Source organism: Ambystoma mexicanum, chromosome 11, assembly GCF_040938575.1.
Source record: "Ambystoma mexicanum isolate Mex_15411 chromosome 11, UKY_AmexF1_1, whole genome shotgun sequence".
Taxonomy (NCBI): domain Eukaryota; kingdom Metazoa; phylum Chordata; class Amphibia; order Caudata; family Ambystomatidae; genus Ambystoma; species Ambystoma mexicanum.
This window is the reverse complement of record NC_090934.1, coordinates 1,065,893,747-1,065,920,873: the sequence shown is the minus strand read 5'-3', so window position 1 is coordinate 1,065,920,873 and position 27,127 is coordinate 1,065,893,747. Positions and strand designations below refer to the sequence as shown.

Sequence of the window (27,127 nt, the reverse complement as noted above, 5' to 3'; positions counted from 1 at the left end):
CGGAAAGGGGGGGGGGGTGTACAGTGTTTGTGTATCCTACATGGAAGGTTGGGGAAAAGTTGTCATAAGAAGGGGGCTAACATCTCTAACCCTTCTGTGTCCCACTTCCACTCCCTGAGGATCCCCCATCCAGGTGATCCTCCCTCACTGGTCCACCCCCAGGAACTGGATCCAAAAGCGATGGCCGTGTCCTGGCCACCTGGATGACAGACCCCCAGGAACTAGTCAAGGAGACACCTTCAGGTTTCTCACAGTACACCAATGGTAAAGATCTTCACTGTTCGAACTGGCAGTGGCTACCCAATCATGAATAGCCGCTGGCCAAAGATTCTGCCCCCGCAATAGACACTCTGGGACATGGATGTGGACTGTGACCATTTTGCCTGGAATCCATATATGGCAATTCTGGACCGGAAGAAGGCCAAAGGAAAGTATGGCAAAATCTAGTTGCACAGCCATTTTAGAATATATGGCACTCTTTATGGCATTGTGCAGTAAAATGCAAAAGGGCACGAGTAAGAAGTAAAAAACATGGTAGAAAAAGATCTACCGTCACTTGCCCATTCTGGGAACATTGCATTCGTAACCAAGTTACAGTGGAAAACGTTATAAGGATACAAAGTATCCTAACCACACTTCACTTTAAGGTGACGAGTGCAGCTTTCAAATAAAAGAAACATACTAATAGAGACATAGTATCTCAGTACTGATAGTCTTACGGACTTATCAGTTTCCCCATAAAAATGTGTACAAAGCAACAGAAGTAAAGCCAAAGGCTTTAAATACCTCGATAAATCTAGGCAGCCGTCAAAAACAAATCAAAAAGAAAGAAGCAGCTGAGAGGAAAACAGCAAAAAGAACATATTACCTAACAATCCCCCATCTTAGGCCAGTAGAAATACAATACATGGATAACCTCTCCATATTCCTCTTGGTCCCAGGAGGACCTGCAAGGGGGACTTGATGTGCCAACTACAGGAAGAAGGGGCTTGAAGACTGAGGGATACCCAACCTCCTATGGTCTCCTGCTGTGTTCACTATTCTGCGTTCACTATCCTGCAACACATCTTCCTAATGGATCCAATGATTCCCAGGGGACTCACCCTTCAACTCTGAACAGGCCTGTCCCCTCGGGCATTCCAACGATGGACATTCTCTCTAACCTTGACTGAGTTCATCCCTAGAGAGTTCCCCTTCAGTAAATTAATTTTGCAGATTTGGGTGCTCATTGGGATTGAGTATCTCGGGTAACACCTCTTCCTCGTCTAGTTCAGATGTTTGGTCGGGTACCTTATCAACAGTACAGAGGCTGTCACCTTCCTCACTTTCTCCTCCTTATCAAAAAGGCTCAGAATCTATCTTCCAGAAACTCCAGAATCTCTTATTTATGGAAGCATTCAAAAGGGTACCATCTTCAGAGGAGGAGTTGGGCTTCTACTCCAGGTTCATACCCAAGTAGAAGGCTGGCCTGTGAATGGTTCTAACCGTCTCCCCTTTCATCTTTTTCTTACCACAAGGCTAATTCAAGATGGTCCCCGCCCCCATATGAACCTCCCGTCAGCCAGGTGACTGGCTATTAGCCATGGACTTTGCATCTCCCTGTTTGGCCCTCTCACCCATCCTACCTTTGGTTCTCCATAAAAGAGGACCATTTTCAGTACAAGGTTCTTCCCTTCAATCGCAGTTCGACCCCAAGGGTTTTTACCAAGCTTATGGTAGTGGTGGCCAGTATTCCTTTGTCTGTAGTGTGTATACAACTGCATCCCTGTTTGGACGACTGGCTGACTAGGGCACAGTCACTTGTTCAGGCAGCTTTCCACCTTAATTTCCTTCTGGACATCATGTTCTCTCTGGGCCTGGCGGTCAATATCACAACATCCACCGTGATCTATCACAGAAGCTGGCGTAGATAGGGTTCCTGTGGAGCTGTTCTTTAAGCAGGGGCTTTCCTACGGAGGACCGAGTCATGGTTGTCTTAGAGACAGTTTCCCACTTCCTTTCTGACTTGCCGGCAACAGCATGGTGGTTCTAGTGTTAACTGGGGCTCATGGGGGCTTCTGGTGTACCTGTCCCCATGGCCAGACTACGAATGCGCTGCATGCAGCTTTATTTGGTGGCATGTTGGGTCCAGACTTCAGATCCCCAATCCCGGGTAGTCCTCATTCCAGGTCGACTCCAAGAAGACCTTCTCTGTTAGTCTGACAGGGCACATCTCCTGGTGGGAGCTTACTTTTAGGATCTTCTTCATCAGCTTAAAATGACAACAGACTCCACCCTGACCGGCTGGAGAAGCCAGCCTCAGGCACCCTCAGAACCACAACAGGTGGCAGGTGGAGGAGCTGGAGGAGCACATAGTCCTGCAAGTGCTCCTGCCAGTGATGAGGAGTTTGTTTACTCATTCCCACAGACAGGGTGGTGACTGTTTTACCTGAACAAACGGAGGGGCACAAAATCTGTGAAGTTATGTGCTCTAGCTGTGCACCAGTGTGAGTGGACCCTCAGGAACAATACGTCCTTCAGGCAGCTCACCTTGTAAGAACGGACAACAATCCCGCAGATGCACTGAGCAGAAAACCTTTTGCCAACCATTGGGAGAGTTAAAGGAACAAAGGAATTGCCAATGATGCCAGACTCCAAGGTTCTACCCACTTTTTGTCTCAGCGAAGGCATTCTGTCTTTAACATTGGGTCCTATGTTTACCATTGGGGACCAATCCTCATCAAAACCAATGTCTCACTTACCCAGTCCATCTTTCCCCCCGATTTCCTGCCCATTCAAAAATGTCGATACCCTTAAGGTCCTGGTTGACTTTTGGTTTTTGCAGTTTATCCTTCCAGGTAGGGCCAAGACATAAGAATGTTCCTGGAGACTGTGTGCACCTTACTTACTTTAACAAGATATATACAATGTATTATTTAGCTGTGTGTAGGTGTGTGGATGTTCCTTAATTGAAGCTCTGCTATGTTCTCCTGTATTTTCTACCCCACTCCTCTCTTAAGACTTGCTTTGATTTCTTTACCATAGCTAAAACTAGGTGCGCATCTGCTTGATAAGGTCCCATCTACCCTAAATACAGAGTTGTGATATCCCTCCTAACAAACTCCATCTTTCAGGCTGTTCACGTCATGGATGATTCCTTCAAAATGGTGATTATGTGACTGATCAGGTCTACCCTTCATGATTGGGTCTGATTTTGCATCATCTGACAAGATTACGTGAGACTTGTCAGATGTGGGAGATAAGAAATGCAAAGTTTTGCTATTTCCTTATCCATGTCTACTAAGGAGGTGATCACAGTAGACTCGTGACTCTGGTAGCATGGGGTCACATATACCCCTACCTGGATATAACCATTGATGGCATTCCGCTGTTTCGGCACAAGATAATTTGTGTCTGTCGATGGTGAAGGCCCTTCAGCTGTCCTACCACTTCACGCTATAGCTGTGTGATTCCAGGAGAAAGTTTCTTTCCTATACTATTACGCATTCAAATATTACCCCTGGCATGTCTAAAACTGTTCCAGATGCTTGGATAAGGTCTCTTTGGAGGCTTGAACATGATTTTTAGTTTACTGTAACCCCGAGATCAAATGCACCACCTGAAGGTGTCCCAGCAAGTCCGTCTCACAGCGGGACTGAAATTGCTCTCAGGAGCCGCAGATGATGATGGTCATCCGGGCAGAGGGGGAAGTTGCTATGAGGGGCATAACCTACTCTGCTTAAAAATGCGCCATCGGGGTGGAATTCATTTTATGAAAGCTATAGACCTGAACACCAGTTTCCTCACTTGAAGGTCTTGACACCTACTCCACTAGGAAAGAGACTCTTCCTAACGCATGTCACTTCTACAATCTCCTATTTGAAAATTCAGGAAAGTGTGTACTGTTTATTTATTACATCTTTGTTCCTTAGCTGTAGACTTTGGCTCTACAACATCATACATCATCAACAGGGAGCCATAGGGCTGGTGCCTAGAACACTTTATGCAGATTGTTTAAACAGGGTCAGTGTTAAGGAGATTTTTCTTAAGCCGTATTATATTAACTGGCTTGACTTATAAGGTGTTAACTGAGCTATTCCGAGTCTCCCGAGTTATAGTAGGGCGCATAGTCACGGCAAACTCTTCAGAAGGAGCGGGTTGGTTACACAATTTTAGTCGGCACAGAATATATTTATCAAGATGTATTCTTTATGTAATGAAATTGTGCAATTAAAGTAACTCTAGTTTTACAGGTAAGTACATTTTTCAAAATGCTCTCTAAGAAAGGATACCCAAGAGGGTCGGAACGTATTCGTTTTGCAAGGTCCAAAAGGACATTGCATGGTTAGGGAGAATCGTCATTTGTGTGCCAATTCCCTTTAACATTAGAGACCTCCAGCTCTTTTGCTGGACACAGTGATTTTTTTAATGTAACTCCTGAGTGAGTGGGACTTTTTTTGTGTTTCTTACTGTTTTATGATAGGAAGGATATTTTATGGTCTCTAAACTTTTTCCACCTTATGTGGAGTGCTGGGGAGATGCAACTCGTTTGAACTGTAACATTTCTGTTACAGGGACAGGCTCACCTCAAATGACTGGTGGCAGTGCACCTTTACCACAGGCTGTTTTCGCAACTGTAGTGAAGGCACCTATGGGTGCTCATTTTAACAAAATGGCTCCTGTTTTCTTTTCTCGCTATTTTAGTGTTCCTTGTCCTTTCTTGTTCCTGTCCCTGACCTCCAGAATGGGAAGATTCTTTGTGTTCATTTTCTCTTCGGCGGTAGACCTCCATCAAGCCCGCCCAGACCCCCAGAGTGTCTGTGATGGCAGGAAGGGAGGGAGGAGTCCAAACCTCTGCAGCCTTTTGTCTTCCAGCCTACCTACGAGATCCAGTTCAAACTGGGAGGCTGGCTATCCTGAAAGGACTGCCAACTGTCCAAGTTTGAATATTGCAAGTATGTTTGATTGGCTGGGATCCTGCATAAAAGTCCAATCCTGGAAGCTTAAAATGTAGTCGACCACTGGACCTGAATCTGAAGAGGAAGATGAAGAAATAGTGGCTGAGATTTCCAGATACCAGAGAGCCTGCTGTGTAACCAGAGCCTGCTCTTACCGTTCTTCCAAGTGACCTGGGGATTCTGAAAGTGATGACCCCGACCCAGACCATGGCGTGACACACTAGACTCAAGAAAACCTGCATTTTGAGCATCCCACGTCGTGCTGCGACCTTGTGTGGCTGAAATACCCCAATATCCTGGGACATGGAGCCATCGTGCGGTGCATGGTCTTCCGAATTCCAAATCAAGCTGAAACTTTTATGGCATCCTGCTGTACCTCCAGAGACGTGATTCCAGTCCTTGAAGTCCTCTCACCAGAGTGCTGGACCAGATCAGCGGCGTGAATCCAATCAGCGATATTCTGTCTTCTGCATCCAGCTGCATAGAAACTCTTGTATGGAGCCTTCCCTGTTGATCCCTGTTACAGAAGCCCTTCCAGAGTCCAGTCTTCATGAAAAGGAATTCAGCGACTGTTTTTTTTGACTGCAGATCCTGAAGTCTTCCCCCGCTGCAACCTCTTCTGCTGTGCTGAGTAAACCATGCGACGATCCTCTTGCCTAGAGCCTTCCCCATGATCCCTGCTGCAAACTTCCTTCCAGTGTCCTGTCTTCTGATGTCATGATAAAAGAATTCAACGACCAGGCTTTTGGCTGCAGATCCTGAACTGTTCTTGCTGCAACTCTTCTTCTGTGCTAAGGTACTGTGTTGGTTGGGGTATTTACTTAACTTTGCCTTTGTGATTTCTGTAAAGCTTTGCAGTGTTCTTGTGATTGGGAGTCCTCTCATCCAGTTCACCTGTGCCAACTGCTGGAATCCTCCTAGGGTGTCTTCTCAGAAGTCCCTGGACCCTAACTAACTTTAAAGTGAAATACTTACTTGTTCGAACAGTCTTCCTGACTTTTGCCTGCAACAGAAGCCTATCTCACTCTGCCTACAGCTGGCTCCTAGACCACGAGGGTCCCTCTTCTGCCCCTGAGTGAACTCATGCATTAGACTAGGGAAAGACTGGATAAGTAAAGGATTCTGTATTGAAAAGTATATCCAGTGTTAAAAAGTACTTGTGAAATAATTGGTTGGTAACTGTAACTCAGAGTGAGCAGTTTTACTTTCCAAAATTGCACAACACAGATAGATTCATGGTAAGTATATACAAAGTTAATTTACTCACCTGTGAATTGGCTGTGCCTTTTCCCCAAAAGTAATGCTGTTTGCATCACTTTACTATTCCTGTTAGGATATAAATGTATGAGTGCCCCAATTGGGTCTTACTTCCCATGACTTGCTGGTTAGCCTGTCTAGAAGAAGTCTGCCTCAAGTTATACTTAACTTTAAGTTGCTGGTAGCTCCTTTTAAAAAGTATATAGGTTTAACTAACCTTGAGTTAGCTGTGTGCCATCCTAAAATAAGGTAGAGCTATTGCTTACCTCAATATGCGTTTCACTGATCGGAAAAGCAACTATAACAGTATATTACATCATTAGGTTTTACCTACCTAGAATAAATGTGTGCCATTCTTAAAAAGTGTTCTTTAGGTGTAGCTGACCTTGGCCGTCCTGCTACAATCCTAAATTAGTGTAAATACTTCTTGCTTATCTTAGACTGTGTTCCACTGAGCTACAAAGCAACTGCAATTGGATATCACACCAAAAAGGTCTTACCTAGTATAACTGTGTGTGATCATAAATGTAGTTACAGGAATATTTTGTTCCTTGAATCTGTGTTCCAATATTCAGAACTGTATCCTGCTAACAGGGTTGGTTGATCTAGGTGATTTATTTGCAGAGTGTTACTGCATAACTGACAGGGTCTATTACCCTTGTATTACTAAAAGTTGTCAAAAAGTAACGATTTGTTTTATTCCCCATAAATAGGTGTGGCCTATACTTAATGTGTATGAAAAGATCCGACTTCCCTAGAATTACTGTTAGGCATTCTGAAGAATGTTTTATGCTTTGATCTGCGTACCTTCAAACATTGTATTGTGTTTTTTATAAATGTGTCTGACTGTTTGACCAGTAATTGCCCCAATACTTAACTTGGCCTACTTGTTTTTTTAATAAACTGTTATTTTGTGTGTAATACTTCTGGTTTTAAGTGTTTCTTTTGAATCCTTGGTGTACTACAGTTCTATGTACTTTCCTACAGCTCTCGCTCCCTCCTAAAATAAGCCTGCATGCTCTGTCCACGCTACCATATACTGAGGTGGTACAGCCTTATACTGATGGTGGAGTCGTGTACTGTCTGAGTTGAATGGTTTTACTAAGCCCTTAGGTGGACTTCAGAAAAACAGTCCTAACACCAGATAAGCAGCAACATGGAGGGGGGAGGAGGGCTTTACCCACACCACTACCCCATTAACTTCCAAATCCCCAAACCCTAAAAAGCATTATCCCCATTACCAAACTTACTATGCGTCTTTGTTTAATTATATATTGTAGGTTAATTTCTTGCTGACGAATATTGTGCACTAAAAAATGTGTGTGGTGAATATTCTGCAATGAAATCACTCGGTACTATCAGGAACCAGTATGAAAGCAGATTGCTTGTGTCAACCTATTGGGCTCAATTCAAACATATGAAAATCCAACTGATCAGTTGACTGTGTCCAGTTTCTCTTTTCTGCCTGACATGATGTTGGCAGAATACTGCAAATTGTACTTGCCAAGTATTGTCACCTATGAGAACACTTGAGGAAATGTGTTTTTTTACAGGACATGGCTTCAAAGGGACATCATTTACAAATGTAAGACTTTCCAGCATTTCCTTTCCTTGAGTCTGGAGGAAGGTTAAGGGTGTATTAGTAAATTTAAGTTACTCACCAGGGTGACATCTGTACTGTTGGTGCTCATTTTCACCCTTTCTTTAAACAAATTCACCCTACATTTCTTTTTGCTGGTTCTTCATTTCTACCTGTGGGCGAGGGGAAAGAATGTTCCAGGACACTGCCCTGGAGCCAGCACATACCATGGGTCTGGGCACGGGGTGGCTTGAGGTAACTAGTACTATAAAGAGTACTGTTTAAAAGTGTACTTACTAAATACATGGAACAGTCTGTACTTGAGTGCTTTGACCACAGTGAACGAAGGACTTGGACCCCCAGTTAGAAATTTGTTTATGTTCCCATCCCTTGTGGTTTCAGAAAATTGAGGAGCAAAAGAAGTGGCTTGACTTAGAGATGGATAAAGTGCTTGAGCAGCGTCGAGCTTTGGATGAACTACAAGAGGAACTGCAAAAGCGGGAAGGCATTGTGGAAAAAAGAGAAGTTCTCTTTGAGGAAAAGAGTAGCATAGAAAATAAAAGACTTCGATCCAGTCAGGTGAGTTTTTGAGCAACAGTTCAAGTTTTGAGATTGTTAGATTTTCATATCCCAAGAGTTGGTCTATCACTGTGGATAGTTGATAACCTATTTGACCTTAAGATGTCTAACGTATTTCCACTTCCTTGTTCATCTGATTCTGAATCCCATTGCTGTTTCAAACCTTGGTAGAATAGGTTCTCATTGTATTTACATGTTAGCAAACACACTACAACATTTATGTCTATTCTTTAGATTATATACTCTTCCTCCAGCGAAGCATTCCACAGTATTGGTGTTGGATAGAAAGTCTTATATCTTATCACTTGTGTAAGCTGCTTGAAGTTCATTGACCTTTTTCCCTGGTGAGTCCCAATACATGGCATCGCTAGAAATGCAACTCGGTGTGTGTGTGTGTGCGCGCGCGCGCCCCCTGAGGGACCATAAGACTCTTGTTGTGGTGTGCCCCAAAGGTACCCTGTGTTTTCCTGGGGAAGCAACTGTGCCCATTTAGGTGTACAAGCCCCAAAGCTGGTAGCAGCAAAACTGTTACAAGGCAGTTGCAGCTTACGTACCGTTAAGTGTCTGGTTCCCTGACACAGGGCAAGTACAGTGGAGCCTACAGTACAATTAATTTTGTGGAACATCGCTGTGATCACAAGGCATCTAGAGGACCCAGGGTGGCTGAAGTTAGCTATGGAATTTCACCTGATTTTCTTACAAGAAACATGGCTGTATGGCGGTGGAATTGCAATTGGACCAATTCTTTCAGATTTCAGCTAAAAAAGGATTGAAGAGGAGACCAAGCGGAGGCATGTTGGTTTGGGCAGATGTAGTTCTAAATTGGAAGATAGAGCACCGGGATTCTGGCTCCCCAGAACTCCAATATTTAGTGGCACTTACCCCTAGGAGGGAACGTAACCTGGCTGTTTAACATATATAAACGGCCCACCCAGTTAGAAGGGCTGACTCAGATGGACAGGATACAGGATTTGGTTGATTCTTGGGGGCATTTTGATCTACAGGTGATGCATGTAATCTTGGCAGGTGACAACCTCTAAACTGAGGCCATAAGAGAATTAGGAGAGCTATGGGACGAACAAGATATTGCCTGGGATATTCCACCGCCAAGCAATTGATGCAGCATGCAAGGTTTATAATTTGCCGTTAAGACCATGCGATGGCCATTTCCCCAACGATCAGCCAGCGCATTCTTCCTTATCAGGGGTTAATGGTCCGTCAATCATATATTTTGGTAATGTCAAATGACTGGAGTATGGTGACTGGTTTTGAATTACTGGACATTTTTGTCAGTGACCATTTCGCACAATTCATTGTTTAATTTTAAAGAGAAAAAGTATTACCTGATAATAGCCGTAGCACAGAGGCAATTATTATCTCTGGGCATGCTCGGAAGTCCATTAAATGGCCAAAAATGATTGCGCAGGAGAAAAAGCCAATAATCTATGAAACTATTTTGAGAAATCTGGACATGATTTGTAGTGAAGATGTCTCAGATGTCTCAAATATGGGTATTTTAGATGAGTTTGAAAAACTCACTGCAAGTCTTTTTCCACACTATACTTGCAAACTGAGAGAGGTTAAAAGAAATTGTTGAAAAGGTTAAGCTGGTATGATGCAGACTGTCGAGACGCTAAGAAACTGCTTTTGGTGTGCCCTAAATTAGGAGCTACAGTGGATAAGGTCCAACTCTGTTTTTGCAGATCTAACTATAAAACGTTAATCACGGGCAAGAAGAAAGTTTGTCAAGGCCCAGTGGTGACTGAAATAAATTCTGGAAAAGTATCTCTGTGGCAGAAAAAGGTGGGGACAGATTGCTAGACTGTCGTATAACTGCAGATGCATGGAGGGAGTACTTCATGGGACTATATGGTGGCGTCGTAGGACATCAAACCGGGTCAGCTTTTGAGGTCCGTCCTGCCCTTGATTAGCTCATAAGGGAGGGTGCATTCACATTAACGGTGCAAGAAGTTTGTAAAGCTCTTAGCTCGCAGAAGGGTGGTAAGGTGTCTTGACTGGATGAGGTTCCTAACGATTTTTAAAAGGATGAGCTAGGTCTATGGGCTCCTGTGCTATGTAAACTATTCAATGTTATTGTCAAATTGAATATAGTTCCACCCTCTTGGAAATCGCTTTGATTGTCCCAATATACAAGAAAGGGGGCAGGGACCACCCAGGGAACTACAGGCCGATCTCACTTTTAGATAGCGCTGGTGAAACATTTGCTAAATCAGTTTTATATCATTTACAAACTTGGGCGGAGGCAAATAGATCAGTGACCTCCAAGCTGGTTTTCAAAAATTCAAAAGCACAGTAGATGAATGTTTCTGATTATTTGCATTGGTCCAAAAGTACCCGGTTTTGAATGGTATGAAGCTCTATGCAATTTTTGTGGACCTCAAAACCGCATTTGATGGTGTGTACCTCAAAATTATTTCGCAGGTTCTAAAGAAAAGGAGGATCCACTCTCGTTTGATTTCTGTAATGTGGGCATTGTATTGTAAAAATGAAGCAGTGCCGAGATATTTATTTATTTGCATTTATAAAGCGCCTAGCGGCCCTAAGGCATTGTGGCGTTGTTACACAAGGCTTACTTGGTTACATAAGTGCTTAGTGTAAAGTACATGGTTAGGTACAGTCAATCCGGTGGGGGTATTAATACAGTCAATCAGGTAAGTGCAACACATTACAAGCCACACCTCATGTTACGGGGGGCACAAAGCAAAGAATGCAGGTAAGATCAGAGGGAACATATTAAGGTCAATCTGGTGGGCGCAACACAATACAAGCCGCACCTCATGTTACAGGGGACAAAGCAACGGATGCAGGTAAAATCAGAGGCAGCATATTAAAGTCAATTAATTCAACACACAGGCAAACAGAGGGGGGTGCTAGAGGAGCATTCAGCATGCAGGCGACCAGAGCGTGGGGGTGTGGAGGAGCATTCAGTGCACACTCAACCAGTGAGGGGGGTGGAGGAGTATTCAACACACAGGCGACCAGTGGGGGGCGCATTCAACACAGAGGCGACCAGAGGGGGGGGGTGGAGGGAGGAGCATTCAGCACACAGGCGACCAGAAAGGGAGGCGGGGGGGTGGAGGATCATTCAGCACACAGGCGACCAGAAAGGGGGGTGGGGGGGTGGAGGATCATTCAACACACAGGCAACCAGTGGGGGGGGTGGGGGAGCATTCAACACATAGGCGACCAGAGGGGGTGGAGGAGCATTCAACACACAGGCGACCAGAGGGGGGGGGGGAAGCATTCAACACACAGGCGACCAGAGGGGGGGGTGGAGGAGCATTCAGCACACAGGCGACCAGAAAAAGGGGGGTGGAGGATCATTCAACACACAGGTGACCAGTGGGGGGTGGGTGGAGGAGCATTCAACACACAGGCGACCAGTGGGGGGGGGGGTGGAGGAGCATTCAACACACAGGCGACCAGTGGGGGGTGGGTGGAGGAGCATTCAACACACAGGCGACCAGTGGGGGGGGGTGGAGGAGCATTCAACACACAGGCGACCAGAAGGGGGGGTGTGGAGGAAGGAGCATTCAACACACAGGCAACCAGTGGGGGGTGGTGGAGCATTCAACACAGGTGACCAGAAGGGGGGGTGTTGGAGCATTCAGCACACAGGCGACCAGTGGGGGTGGGGGGAGTGGAGGAAGGAGCATTCAACACACAGGCAACCAATTGGGGGTGGGGTGGAGGAGCATTCAACACACGACCAGTGGGGGGGTGGAGGAGCATTCAACACACAGGTGACCAGAAGGGGGGTTGTTGAAGCATTCAGCATGCAAGCGAACAGTCACGGGATGGAGGAGCATTCAACACACTGGCGAACATAAAGGGTGGGGATGTTGGAGCATTCAGCACTCAGGCGACTAGTGGGGGGGATGGAGGAGCATTCAACATACAGGCGACCAGACAGGGGGGTAAGGGGGTGGGTTCCCGAGTATTCAACACACAGGCGACCAGAGGGGGAGTGGAGAAGCATTCAACACACAGGCGACCAGAGGGGGGGGGGTGGAGGAGCATTCAGCACACAGGCGCTTGGGACCATCCCGTGCCTGTAGCGGACAGGTAGCTGACCAGGGGCCTTAGTGTGGGCCTTTGTGGATTGGCCGGCTCCCGCCTCACGGTTGCAATGATTGGCCATAGTAGACCAATGGCAACCAATGGGAGGAGGGAGTGAAGCAAGGCCAAGTCAGGCCACTGGATGTGGAATAATGCAGCCATCTTGCAGCTCATCCACAATAGCCAGTTGTTATGGCAAGCATTGAAAACACGGGCTGTAAGTGCCTCAAGGAACGTTGAAACGCATTAAAAACAGAACACAGTGCGGATCACGGTGCACAATGCAGTTTTTCATGAAAAGGCAATGCTGTAGAATGTGATCAGCGCGCAATGCGCAAATTAGCAATGTTTTCCGGGTCTAGCTCAGCATAGGACCAGTGGATCAAGGAAAGGCAGGATGAAGCTGCACATGGAGGCAGAGGAGCTCTGTGCAGGGCTCTGGCTGGGGACGTGTCAGACCCCTTCGAAGTTCAAATGGGTGTTTGGTGCTTTGAAACACTGTCTCGTTGTATAAGCGCCTTATAAATGCCCAATAAAATAAATAAAATAGACAAGGATGTGTCCTTGCCCCCTTGCTATTTTGTATAAATATATACATCGAAGAGATCACAGAGGCCTTGTTACAGGGGTGCCTGGATTGCCCCAAAAGGGGTGCAGACAAATACCTGCTATGCAGATGATGCTGTATGGCTAGCCAGAGGAGTAGCCTGGATTGTCTAACAAGTGGGGCCTGAAGCTAATGTAGTTGGTCCCTCCTCAGTGACGTTAAAATCTGTAAATTCCCACACAGCGCTTCTGAGTGGGTATTTACAGATTTTGGGTGGGCCTTGCCCGCTCAGGCGCTTCCCTGTCTACGCCTCTGTATAATGTTAGTCACAAGCTCTCAGGGCCTGAAACATAATGTGAATATTTCTTAGGAAATTGCAAAGACCTTAACCTCAGATTAAGCATTGGCAAAACAGAGAGGGCGCTAGAGAGCCATCCAAGATGGTTGCTCACTAGAGAGCTTGCTCCGATCCCGAGAAAGATCCTGATAAAATAACTTCATTCTCCCCCGAATCCCCCCATCGGTCTCGCTATCATACCCCAAGTCTCTAACGTCTGGCGGATACCAATTTCATCGCTGTCCGCCATTATCCTGGTCAACGCAGCGGCGGCAGGGGCGAGGCCGCGGTGGCGTGGCGCTATGGCAGCGGGGAGTCCGCCCCTCCAGCGTCATCCGCACCCGAGCGACCACCCCCAGATTCAATCAGGGAGCGGGCTGCCGTGCGGGGTGAGCGGCACCCGGGCCCCCTGGAGGTGGTGCCCACGGCGGGCCAGAAATCCACGGCCCGAGAACAGCAGAGGCGGCTCAGAACCCGCCCGGCCCGCCTGCGCCATCGGCCTTCCGGTCGGTCGGGGCGCTACCGCTCGCCTCCAGCCTACAGAGCCCTCCAGACCCAGCCGGAGAGAGAGGGAACGTATCTGAACACACCACCGGCACCAGGTAGGCTCGAACTCAAAACAGGCATAGGCAACCTCGATGCCAAAATTGACACCCTCTCATCCAAAGTCGACCAAATACAACACTGCCTTGATAAATACGGAGAGAGGCTGGACACCGTTGAACAGAGGGTCTCGGATCTGTGAAGACACCACCACGTCCCTGTCCTCCAAAGTGTCATTATTAGAGCGCCAAGTAAAGGAAATCGTCGCCAAAAACGAAGACTTCGAAGGGCGCAGCCGCCGCAACAACATTAGACTGGTGGCGATCAGAGAGCAACAAAATCCTGCAAAAATGGAAGACTTCGTGGAACGACTATGCAAAGAAATCTTTGGAACAACCACCTTCTCGTCACTATTTGTGGTTGAAAGAGCTCACAGGATCCCAACCAACCGCCCAATTCCAGGAATGGCACCTCGCCCCATTATTGCCAAACTGCTGAATTTCAGAGACCGCAATCTAATACTCAGGTTGGCCAGGGACAAAGGCGACATTCAATTTGATGGCGACAAAATCCAAATCTTCCCCGATTTTTCACCAGCGGTGCAAGCGTCCCGAAGAGCCTTTGGTGGAGTTCCGAGAGGAACAAATTCAATATTCAATGCTTTTCCCAGCCAAATTACGCATCCTCCATGCTGAAAAAACGCAATTCTTCACGTCACCAGAAGAAGCCAACATCTTTCTTGATAATATTGGATGTCACCCATTACGTTAAATGTCTAGACCACGAGGGAGAGTGAGGAATGGGAGCGATCCTCCCTGAAAAGCACCCCACATTCAGCTCGACTTAGGAGATCGGGAAATGAGCAAAAGTCAGTTATATACACCTCGGGATAGGTGTTCTTGGAGGGCACCAGCGCCCCATGCACAGCACTGTTCACAATGTTACTTGGGGTGGGATCACATTCGGGCGGGTTGGGGGTTGCCCGACCGGGAGGGAAAAAGGGGAGATGGGACACAAGTTGGGGAAAGTGTTCCCAGAAGAAACAAGCCAAGAGTTTTAGACGTGCACCGACTGGGGCCAAAACCAGCCCCACCCGAACCCGACCGAGACCAATGCCCCCACCTCGGACATACGAATATCCTTGTCGGATCAACATGCACTCCAAAAAAGCGGCCTTAAGCACTCAATACCACCAGTGACAGAGCAGCAGAAACAACGCTGCAACTCTAAGCAAATTCAAACTAGCTACATGGAACATTAAAGGAGGCAACCAGCCCTCCAAAACCAGGAAGTTGCTACGCTACCTCCGACGTCACAACGTTGATGTGGCTCTCATACAAGAGACGCATCTATGACCGAACTCAGAAAACCACTGGGCGAAAACGTGGGGATGCCACAGATACTTTGCCTCGTTATCATCATACGCAAGGGGAGTCGCCATACTCCTCAGCAAATCAACAAACTTCAGACTAATTCGGACCCAGAGCGACTCCGAAGGGAGAACACTGCTCGTCCACGGAACCGTAGACGGGGAAGAAATAATCATGATCAACTCCTACGGCCCCAACATCGATGGTTCCAACAATTTCGATTGGGTCCAGACCCACATTGCATCAAACAGGAAAGCCAAAATACACCCCGCTCGATCCTCGTACAGACAAAACACACAAAACAACCGCCCCTTGCCGAGTATGCAAATATCCGAAATATGTAAAGCGCACAATCTCATTGACATATGGAGAAGCAAACACTGTGACTCTCCAGAGTTCACCTTTTACTCCTGGGTACACAAATCCAGCTCGAGACTTGATTACATCTTAGTGTCGGCACATAGCAGACTCCAATGGGGTGAATGCCAAATCCTACCCAGGTCCATCTCAGACCACTAAGCGGTCACCTTAGTGTGCACGACATCTCAGAGCGACTTCACCAGGTCCCAATGGAGATTCAAGCCCAGAGCCCTACAAGATCAACTCTTTGCCGAAGAACTACGTTCCGAACTGAGCGCATTTCTTGAGACAAACCAAGGCACGGTAGCTTCGCTGGGACCACTCTGGGAGACACTGAAATGTTTTATCAGAGGAGTGTGCCTAGCAAAAGAAAATGGAATCCTAAAGAGGCTTAGGGAAGAACTAAACACATGCGAAAATCGCCTCAAAAAACCTGAGCAATCGGCTACAGTCACAAATAATCCCGGCTCGCTGGCCGCTCTCAAGGCAGAATTGGAATCCTTCAGATCACTAGCAGATAGAGAAGCCAAATTCCTAGCAAGCCACCACAAAATCCGCCAGTATGGCGAGGGGCAACGACCCGGTGCGTTACTTGCAAGACTAATCACCGCAGAACGAAAACCCACGACAGTCGAGGCGGTGCAGGACACGTCGGGAACCCTGGTATACTCTGAAGACGACATACTGGAAACATTCCGCAAATTTTACCAAAACCCATATAACTCCAATTATTCCAGGGAGCCCGCCGAAATAACAGAATACCTAAATACAACCGAACTATATTGGACGAGTGCCGGGCTACGCGAGCCATTGAACGCACCCATCACCTCAGCGGAGATCCTAGAAGTCATTAAAGAATTACCTAGCACTAAAGCCCCAGGACCGGATGGCCTAACAGGTGAATTTTACAAATTTTTTGCAGATATTCTTGCCCCGCTCCTGCTCCAAGTCTTCGAAGAAGCCATAGCCAAAGACCAACTTCCACCAACTCTTTACACGGCGAATATCATTCTCCTACACAAAACGGGTAAACCCAAGGACGATTGCGCCTCCTACAGGCCCATATCGTTAATTAATCTAGATAACATTTTTGCAAAGATCCTGACTAGGAGGTTGATGCCACTCATGCCCGCAATGGTTCTGGCAGATCAAGCAGGATTCGTTCCAGGTAGAAATACATCATTCGGCCTCAGAAGAATGTTTGGAGCGATGGAGGCTCTCAACCCAGAAAACCAAGCGGTAGCAGTACTTCTCGACGCCAATAAGGCGTTTGATTCTGTGGAATGGCCCTTTTCTATTTGCAATATTAGAACGAATGGGCCTCGGCAAACGATTCATCCAAATGATAGGCCTTCTCTACAAATACCTGACATCTAAAATCAAACTCTGAAACAAAAGCTCCTCTGAAATCCTCTTACGCAGAGGGACCAGACAGGGCTGCCCACTGTCAGCATTGCTCTTCGCCCTGGTCATGGAACCCCTTGCATCCGACCTAAGGCTTTATCATCTGCACAGAGGTCTCTCCTTCGGCCCACACAAAATGGTGGTTTCACTTTACGCCGACGACATAGCACTCTTCCTTCGCGACCCATATGACAACCTGAATCCGGTGATGCGAGCAGTCCTTAAATTCGGCAACTTTTCAGGACTAAAAATCAATAATGCAAAATCAATAATTTTCCCTCTCACAGAATCAACCAAAGAATTACAGGACGACTTCGGCTTCCACTGGCAATACTCGAAGGTTCGATATCTGGGAATCCTCATGTCCAGAACCAGCACTGACGACATGCAAGACAACTACGAGAAGTCACTCAACACTATCCAAACAAAAGTGAATAGATGGAAAACGCTTCCCCTCACACTTTGGGGCAGAGTGTCCCTAGCGAAAATGGTGATCCTCTCTAAATTACTATATCTCTTTACAAACATCCCCCTACTACTCGCGCAAAATTCTTACGGCGAATCAAGTCCATCCTTCTTGACCTTATCTGGGCTGGCAAGGTTGCCCGAATAGCACACAGCACTATGATCCTGCCCATAACGCAAGGCCGACTTGCTTTACCCGATATAGAAAGTTATTACTGGGCAGCGTAAGCACAGTTCCTGAGCCATTGGTATGCAACACACTTCATCCGGCCAGATGTGCAAATCGAAATAGCTCTGGCAACACCCTATCTTCTCCGCGCAGTGATACTTAACGAACCACCGACACCCTCAATGCCGATGAACACAATGGTCACGACGCACACGATTTGGAAAGAAATCGCCAAACGAAATGGAATACAAACCAGATGTTCTCCCCTCCTTCCGGTGAGAAGTATTCCAGGGATACCCATAACATCTGAAAAGGTTTTCCCGCTCTGGACCAAGAAACTGCAAATCCACTCATTGGGCGACCTGTTTCCGAACGGCTCGTTCCTCTCGATTCAGGAAGCTCGAGACAAAGGTGGAAAAAACGCCCTTGACGTTTTCATGTACTACCGAACTCGACACGCCATGCAGTCCAGCTTTGCCACGTTCCCGCTCCAACCACCGACCTGGCCACTGCTCCACGGAGTGATTCAAGCCCAAGGTGATGGCCGCCTGTTGTCAAATATCTACAAAGACTTGCTAACAGAAAAACTCACTTGCTGCTTAAAAGCTCAAACAAGGTGGGAAAAAGCTCTGAACACTACGATACTCGACGAAGACTGGTCATACATACTATGACTCACAAAGAAAGTGGCAATAAACACAAGGTACAAACAAATTCACTTCAACTTTGTCCATCAGGTCTACCACACTCCAGCAAGACTTCACGGCCAGAGGACGACAATATCCGCCTCCTGCTCTCGCTGTGGGCACTTGGAAGCCGACTTTGTCCACCTGGCATGGTCGTGCCCCGAAATAGGAGCGTTTTGGACAGCAGTCCTAGAGAAAATCTCAGCTATAATTGGAGTGCAACTAGAACCTGACCCAACACTGACCATGCTGGGTCTAACCAACCAACTACCAGAACATACCAGAAAACTGGCAAACCTACTTTTAGTCCTGGCACGCAGACGAATAGCTTACAACTGGGGCAGAGGACCGCCACCAAAACTAAAGCAATGGCTCCAAGATGTCACCTACTGTCAAGATACCAAAACAAACTACTTACGAACTCTGCCTCTCCACGCACACCCCCCGGATATCTGGGGCCTCTACATTGCATACCTGTTAAATGCAGATGATGACTCGATTTTGCAGTCTTCACCTCCAATACAAAACTTATGAGCAACCGGACACTTCAATAGCAGCCATGAGGGCCGAACAACAACACTAGAACTGATATGAAACTGAACCCGACATCAAACGGGGATCGTTCCGAGGGTCGGAGGGGGGGGATAAAGGGTCTCGTGACCGGTGCACGGTCTTGTAATGTCTTATTATTTCATTGTTGTAAAATTAATAAAGAAAGTTACAAAAAAAAAATTGGCAAAACAAATGTCTTGCTTTTTAGTCCCTGTTACTTTAAGCACTACAAACTTGATGTAGTTATTGAAGGGAAGAATCTAGAACAAGTGCTGTTTTTCGACTACCTCGGAATTAGATTTTACGAGAGCGGCTTGTGGTCCGCAGACATAGATAGGGCTTGCACAAACCTGGGTAAATATTCAGGTGCACACAACCTTCCATGCCAAACATGGTAGGGGCGCTAATGCATCAGCCCTAGAAATGTAACGTAGACTAGCAATTCCAGCAAGCCTTTACAGTACTGAATTGTGGGACCATGAAAATACTATAGACCTAAAAAGAACTGAATTTAAGCACCTGAAATAATTACTTCAGATTTCTCCAGCATCTCCAAATTAATGATGTAGATCCGATTGGAGAACAGGCTGCGTTGAAACCAATATTTTACTGGATAAGGCTATAGTGCACCGAAAGTATTGGGATCCTTTGAATCATGTACTGGACATAGCTGGAGGTAAACCCATTCCTTGGGTAATGCATGTTAAGAAAACATTCAACTGCATGATTGAAAATTCACTCTTGAAAGACCCCCTTTCGATTGCAGTGGCCACCAAAGTTAGAATAAAGAAAAAAAGCAATCGACATAACCAGGATTAACCTGGTGGAAGCTGCCAAAACCTAAAAATGAGGTCTGATTTTTTGGCTTGTAAGGTAGATTTTGGTCAAGAAGGACATTTAGATTACTTGAGCCCCCCTTATGCGTGAGCCCTTTTTGCCAGTTTTAGATAAGGGACTTTGTAGAGTGATACTTTTACATGATCTTGGAACATCGGAGGGGATGGTATCTGCCCTATTTGTAATCAAGGAGAGGAAACATTGCCCATTTTCTATGTGTGTGTGTGAAAGGCTGAAATCTGAGAGAATAAGATAATTGAAACCATTGTTTAGAGAGGGTATTTGATCAATGACGAATGCTTTGGAATTTTGCAAAGGCACGCTTAGACCTTACTATGTGTAGTGTGTAGCTTGTTACATCCACCGAGATTGGGTGTAAAGGTGAAAAATTGTGCTTAGGTATTCTGACACTACAGACTATGTTTAAACCACCTGTGAAGAATTATTACAATGTTTTGAACCTTGTCTTAGCTGACAGAGATTCGAGTATCCTCTCGCAACTTTTTTTTTAGCTCTTTTTACCTTTTTATCCATTATGAACTGAAATAGGTTGAATAATTTGATAATGCACAAATGTAAGTAACAATGATGATCAGTATTAAGGAATTATGAATTTAAATTGCTTAGCGTTTTAGTTAATGTATTTTAATCTTTTGTCGTAACGTGTTGCTTCAAGTGGTCTATGAAGTGTATTATGGCAATCGCCAAAATAAAGCTATGTTTTTGACTTTGTTTTAGATATAAGTTCCATTGACGTTCAGGTGAGTACTCCACTAAATCAAATACGCTAGGTTAGGCCTACGGAAAGATCTGTAACCCAAGTTCCACCACCAATGTCAGGTTGGAGTGAGTTAGGGTCAGGACTTCACACCCTAGTTACTGTATGGGAGGCTGGGCAAAAATGCAACAGGTATGTAGACTTATCCCCCTGGTTCTGAGTTCTCCAGATGCTATTGTTGGAGGTTCCAGACTTCATTTCAGGCAAGTTCTTCTGTCTTTGCTCCTACCGCAAGGGTTGTCTAGATAGAAGAGCTACTTTGTTTCACATGATTTCGTTTCGTCGGTCGTGGTACTTATGAACCTGTGTTAGGCAAAATTGTGTTCCGTATCCTTTCGAAGACTTCAGCAACCTTGACCTCCTGGCAATAGGAACCCAACCTTCGGTATAAGTCTGTACTACACAGGTTGGTAGTGTAGCTGAGCAGCCAGACTTCTCTCAAGATGGGTCGATGTGAGCAGTAGTGTTGCAACACAGTTATACAGTGACAGTTATTCAAATAAACACTTACTCTCAAGGTTTCTTGATTTAAACAATTATTATTTTATTTAACAGTCTTATATATCAGCCTTCTTCAAAAGGGAGCAAAACATGTAACAATTATAATACACTTCAAAGCACACTCTGTTTCTCTAAATCAAATGATACCCATTGGGGTGGCACACAGACACTTCCTACACCCTCAGGTGACTTAAATAGCTAGGACACTGGACATTGATTTATCACTGGTACATGCGGAGCAATACCGAGTTTGGGTGCAAAGGGTTAGAGGAATAAAACAAACGTTAACAAATACTTCATAAACTGGTAAGTACTTTTAAAACCCTCCAATGCAAAGTAAATGAACCCTTTCCTGGAGGAAAGGCAAAAGCACAAAGTCGGAGGTAGAAGAGTCTCTCAGGGAGTGTTACACAGGGCACACACAGAATACAACCAAATATGCAGTATAGTGAATAAGGCTTACCGGGACTGCAAGTCCTTCCTGGTTTGGATTATTGTGCCCTGGTGTGGAGGAAGATCCTTTAAGTTAGTAAGACCTTCCTAATGATCAACCCCACTAGCTGGGAGTAACCTAAAGCTAGCCCAGTGGATCACTGGAAAGGGCGCATTGTTCCCTATTACCGGGAAAACCAGAGTTGTTGTGCTGCAGGTTCTATTGGATATATCTTCTCGTAGAAGAAGAGGAATGGACTCAATAAAGTGACTTTAACCAGTTAACCCCCCCCCCCACCCTTCTGTGAACAACCAATCGTATGAATCCCCTACTTAAGCCTGGAAAAAATTGGTCCAAGATGAACAGGTATAATCCAGGGAAACTAATCAGGAAGGAAGGTTTGTTAGGATCTAAACCTGAATGACATGAGGGACGCACTAGTGTCGGGCTGGTGCACTAATCCTCTGCAAGGCGTCTAGAAGTCCAGTGCACAGGTAATGTAGCTAAGCAAGAAACAGGTTCCAAGAGTGGCAACACCAGAAAATCTGGTAAAGGCAGATGGGAGAAGATTCCAAATAAAGATGGAAAGCAGATACTGAAGCGGTGGAAAGAGTATCTGAAACTCCAGGGTGCCTGCTCCCAGCACGAAAGCAACAAGGAATTCGTACCGTAAGCAGTAACAGCAGATGGCCGGGTAGTTCGTAATGTAAAGAGTGTTTTAGAACAGCCACGGGAGCCGTGCAGCTGAGAATACTTAGGAGTCCGTAAATGCAGTATAATAACAATGCAGCTGTTACTGTAGACAGAGTGGAATCAGCTGAGAATTAACACGGATGGAATTTTGGAGCAGTCGCGGAAGCAGTGCGGCTGAGGAGGCTCTTGAAGTCTGTGTATGAAAGAGGAAGGAAGAACAGTCCGGCTGGTAAAGCAAGCGGAGGCAACTCAGCCACAGACCTTCGTGCGGCTGAAAGGAAACGCTTTACCAATTAACAGCGTGTTCAGTGCAGCGGGATGTAAATGCTTTGGCTAAATGTTACAGTTGAAAGAGGCGTTGATAACCGAGCAGGGAAAGCTGCTCATAATCAAGAGTTGAGCAAAATGCCGAATTCAACGGCAAGTCTTTCTAGTAGAAAATAACAGGAACAAGTTGCTAAGCTGGCACGGAGCAACCGGAGCTTCACGGGTGGAACACTAATTAGAAGCACAGGGCGCCTGCCACAGCTGAGCTTAATGAGGAACACCCACGCCCCCAAAAACCTGCAAGTCTTAGGGAAGCAACCAAGTGACATTGACGTGCCACAACTAACAGCGTTTCCAATGTAATCGTCCAGTGAGCCTGTAACGAGACTAGAATGGTCTGGCTGCCGTTCTTTGTGCATAGTGCTGTTTAGAATTGCGTGCTTTATTTCTCCTGAAAGAAGACTGCGAGGAAGCAGTTGAAGATAGTCTGGCAGACATGACAGTGAGCCAGGACAGTCCGTGTTAGTTGAACATAGTCTAGGGGGGCTGAAGATCATCTTGCAGGTAAGTAAAAGTTTTGCACAATGTTTTTAGAAAGGTTTGTAGAAAGAGTCAGAGAAGGGCCAAAGGCTGGGAGGCTTGTAAAGGGCAAAGCTGCAGCAAGAAACTCTGCAAGGGCAACCAAGACAAGTCTCAACTGAGAAAAAGTAAGGCTACACAACAAGAGGCAAGTCCTCTTAGGGTTACAGTAGCTTTGGTTAGAAGATCTGGTTCCAGCTGGCTTCTGTTCCTGTGTGGATCTGCAGATCCTGTTGTTCCTGTGCCTTAGTCGTGGGGACAAGAGGGAGGACTTCTGGGGACACCTGCAACACAATGGGAAGGTCGGCGGCAGCAAAGGTCAAAATTCAATTCAGTGGCACCTCACGGTTTCAGCTCCTCGCGTCTCAGCATAGCACCGCTGTGGACTCTCAGATACCACTCTAGACTTTTCTCACATCTGAGGTCCAGCACTCTTTTGAGGTGGCTCAGGCTTGGTCAGTCCTGTTTCAAGGGAGTCTGAAGGATCTTCCTGAGGCTTAAACTTAAAAGCGATGCACTCGATCTGGTGTTCCTCTCCCTGGCACTTCTGTTCCAGCAGCAGCAGTGGAAGTAGAGGTAGCTCTGAGGGGATGTTCCGACGAGTTCACTTTGGGGTTGATTGGTCCCACCAACCCAAGGGGAGAAGTCGTCCTTGCAGGACTTCTCTAGTGGAGGCAAATTCAGAGCTTTAGCACAGCAGCAGGGCTTCACCGGGAAAACCAATGGTCCAGGAGTTCTTCTTTGGATTCCTTCGTCCAGTGGTAGACTCTGCCTTCCAAGCCAAAAAGCATCCCCTTTTATGCAGGTTTCTCCCATTCATTCCAGCCTATCTGTCAATCACACAGTAGGGTGGCTGTCCTCCAAGGACATAATGCAAACAATACCTCAGATGACACTGAGTTAAAACCCTGGTCACTTAAATCGAGGGGTTAGTCTCTTCAAAATGATTCAAGACAATAAAATAAAGATTTCAGCGTATTATTTCTCTGATTGTTCTCAATCATTTTAGATACATAAATAATTTAGCCAACAAGGCTATTGTTATACTTTAACATTCAAAATGTACACATAAAGAAAAACTTTAGAGAATTGCTTCATTCAAAAAAGAAAACTGTTCACAGTGGTGATAGGTTTATACAGGGAAGGTATTATGTTCCCACAGACATTTATCCTGCAGAACAATTTTCTAACAAGGTTTGTAAGTATAGTCAGTATATCACACTATGCGTTTCGGGGTTCACTGACCCCTTCTTCAGGTGTCGATATTTACTGGCATTCCATTACTGTCAGAAAAGATAAGACAATAAAGGATAATAACTAAATTATATATTCCAAAAATTGAACAACTGTGCACACAACACAGTATTAATGACCTTTAACCTCATTGGACCAAATTGGTTCATCTCTTTTCAATCCCAACTGGGTAAAAATTATCACTAGATGACTCCTTTGTCTGAAAAGAAGGACAAATGATGTCTACATGTTAATCTATGTTTCCCCTAATTGATAGTAAAGAGTGAGTCCGATCAATTTTATTAAATAAAGATACGTGTCACATACTTGAATTCGATAAGTGTGTAGTCCACTTGATTGCATCCGTGAAGGATAGTCACTTGAGCAACATTTGATATATTGCAGCTCTGAAAAAACATGCATGTAGCTACATTAGAAGGAGGATTCCATGGGCCATAAAACTCACACTGGTAAAACAGTGGAGTTTCCCCCAAACGTTGACTTTCCCAAAGTGTTAACTAACGTTTTATTGGATTGTTCTCACCGCGGTGCGGGAACGGGAACACGGCTGCAGATACAGCCTACGGTCCCGCATCGCGGTTAAATATACTTGTGTTAATTCACGTGATCGGGCTCCGATCACTTGACTCAATGCCACATCTCTGGATTAATTGATTCATATTAGCCTGAAAAATGCAGCTAATCCAAACTAAGGTCTATCCTAAAAATCTACCGTCATAGTATGATATGATAATAACATTCAATAATTTGGATGTGAAGCCACGCGATCACGTGCTTGCCAGACGTCAGTCAGGTGATCATGTAGCTAGGATACCACTCATGTTTGGGCGCAGCGGCCCGCTCCTCACCCGTATGCTTATATACGAACCATGGTTTTTATGAATGGATGTAATTCTGCCCTATTCAGTGCCATTTCTATAGAATATGTGAGATGTACCTCATAGTGCACAGGTTTTCAGTTTTAGGAATATAAATCAACCGATCAAAAAATAAATTCACCAAATTACTGAAACATATTCATTGAACACGTATTTCCCCAAACTGGAAAGATACCTATTCTAATTACATCTCAAACATGGATCATCAAAAATGAATACAAAAAATACAACACATATAGTTGCAGTAAATGCTGTTCCCGTAGTCTGAAGTAATGTACTTTAAAATCAAATATATCAAGTTATATCAAAATAATTTTTCATCCCTTTGGGCTCATAAGAGTCCAGTCTTTCAATCCATTCTATTCTTTTATATCACCTCTTTTTGGACATTTCACTTGTTCAAGGACTACTAACTTCATCTGTGATGTTATGCTGAAATGTTCTGAAATGTTGTGCCCTGGTGAATGTACTGAGCTAATTCGAATATTGGACTTATGTTCAGTCCACCTTACTTTCACTTTCCTTGTTGTGAGACCCACATAAAATATGCCACAAGGGCATCTAATACCATAAATCACATTACTCGAATCACAAGTGCTTGTATGTTTCGATTATATTGTTTTACCTGTGTATGGATGATTAATACTGGGACCTCTAATCGCATTATGACAATGTTGACAGTTATTACATGGTAATGTGCCTTTTAAACAAGTTTTGTTGAGATGAAAGTTGTTGATATTCTGCTTTTACTAGGAAATCTTTAATGCATTTACTTCTTATGTAAGCAAAGGTTGGTTCAGTTGCAAATAGTTGAGCCAATAAAGGATCCATTTTAAGCATTTGCCAGTTTCTTTTGATACTTTTCTTGATTTAATAACTCTGTTCAGAGTAGGTGGTCACATAAACCAATGGCTCCGAGTCTCCCATTGTGGTTGGCTCCAGAATTTGTGCTCTGGGAATCATTGAAGCTTTAGATAATGCTGTGGACAGCTGTTCTCGCGAATAACCTCTTTTCACAAATTTCTCTTCAAGGTTTTTGGATAGATTCTCGAATTCAAGTGGTTCCGAAATAATTCTTCTGTAGTGTAAACGTTGGCTATAAGTAATGCTTTGTATGTTAGGCCTTGGATGAAAACTGGATGTCAAAAGAATACTGTTTCTATCAGTAGGTTTGTTATATATCGTAGTGTGTAGATGATTTGTTTTAATGTACACCTCCACATCCAAGAACTGAATGTGGCTCCTATTGACCCGAGTTGTAAAATTAATCCTTGGTGCTAGTTGAGACATGTAAGCGAAAAATTCCAAGGACATCCAGCTGGCCAATCACCTTTTGGGTGCATTCCTGTAACCAAGGGGATTAAGCACAGGGAGTTTTGGGCACCTCCCTCACTTCCTGCCCCTGCCAGACATGCTGGAGCCAGAGGCGGGCTTCACTTGTGAGTCCCGCCAAAGACAAAACGGACAAAGGGACCAAACCTAGTTTGGCGCACAGAGTAAATTTCAAGAAGGGCCTTTCTGCCAAGAAATGGCCGAAAAAATAAGACCTCAGCCATTTTAACAAAATGAGAACCCATGGGTGCTTTATTGCAGCTGCAAACGCAGCCCGTGGTAAAAACACACAATAGTAAAATGTAAACACTGCCACCAGCCATTAATTGTAGAAAGGGTAACATAAAAATGTTACATGAGAAACTAGACAACGGGTATACTAAGTAACTCCTCCAGCACCCTATTGTAAAATAGGGTGTGCTGGGTCTAGAAAGTTACAAAATGTAAGTAAAGTCAATTTCACATCACAAACCTTTGGGAAATCTAAGCGACTTCCCCGTGGCACTGCACTCAAGGTGCTGTGTGTGTCACAATGTAAAGACAATGCCTATGGAGTTTGTTGGTCTCCAAAGTCAAAAGAAACACAGAGACCAAATCACAGAAAATATACAGGAGAGAGTGGGGAAAAAGGTCTCGCTGTCGCCAGGTTAGAAATTAAAAGTCCTAAAGTCCAGCAAAAGTGCTGGGGGTCTCTTAGGTAGAAGGGAATT

The 27,127-nt window shown here is 45.2% G+C and overlaps 1 protein-coding gene across 1 annotated transcript in view; it reads left to right on the top strand.

Annotated features, from left to right (window-relative positions):
• KIF7 (kinesin family member 7) overlaps nucleotides 1-27,127 on the top strand; it is a 797,909-nt gene that overhangs the window by 483,335 nt on the left and 287,447 nt on the right. The window contains exon 13 of the mRNA XM_069624313.1: nucleotides 8,176-8,352. Coding sequence (XP_069480414.1) covers nucleotides 8,176-8,352 — 177 coding nt within the window. The remainder of the gene's footprint in view (nucleotides 1-8,175; nucleotides 8,353-27,127) is intronic.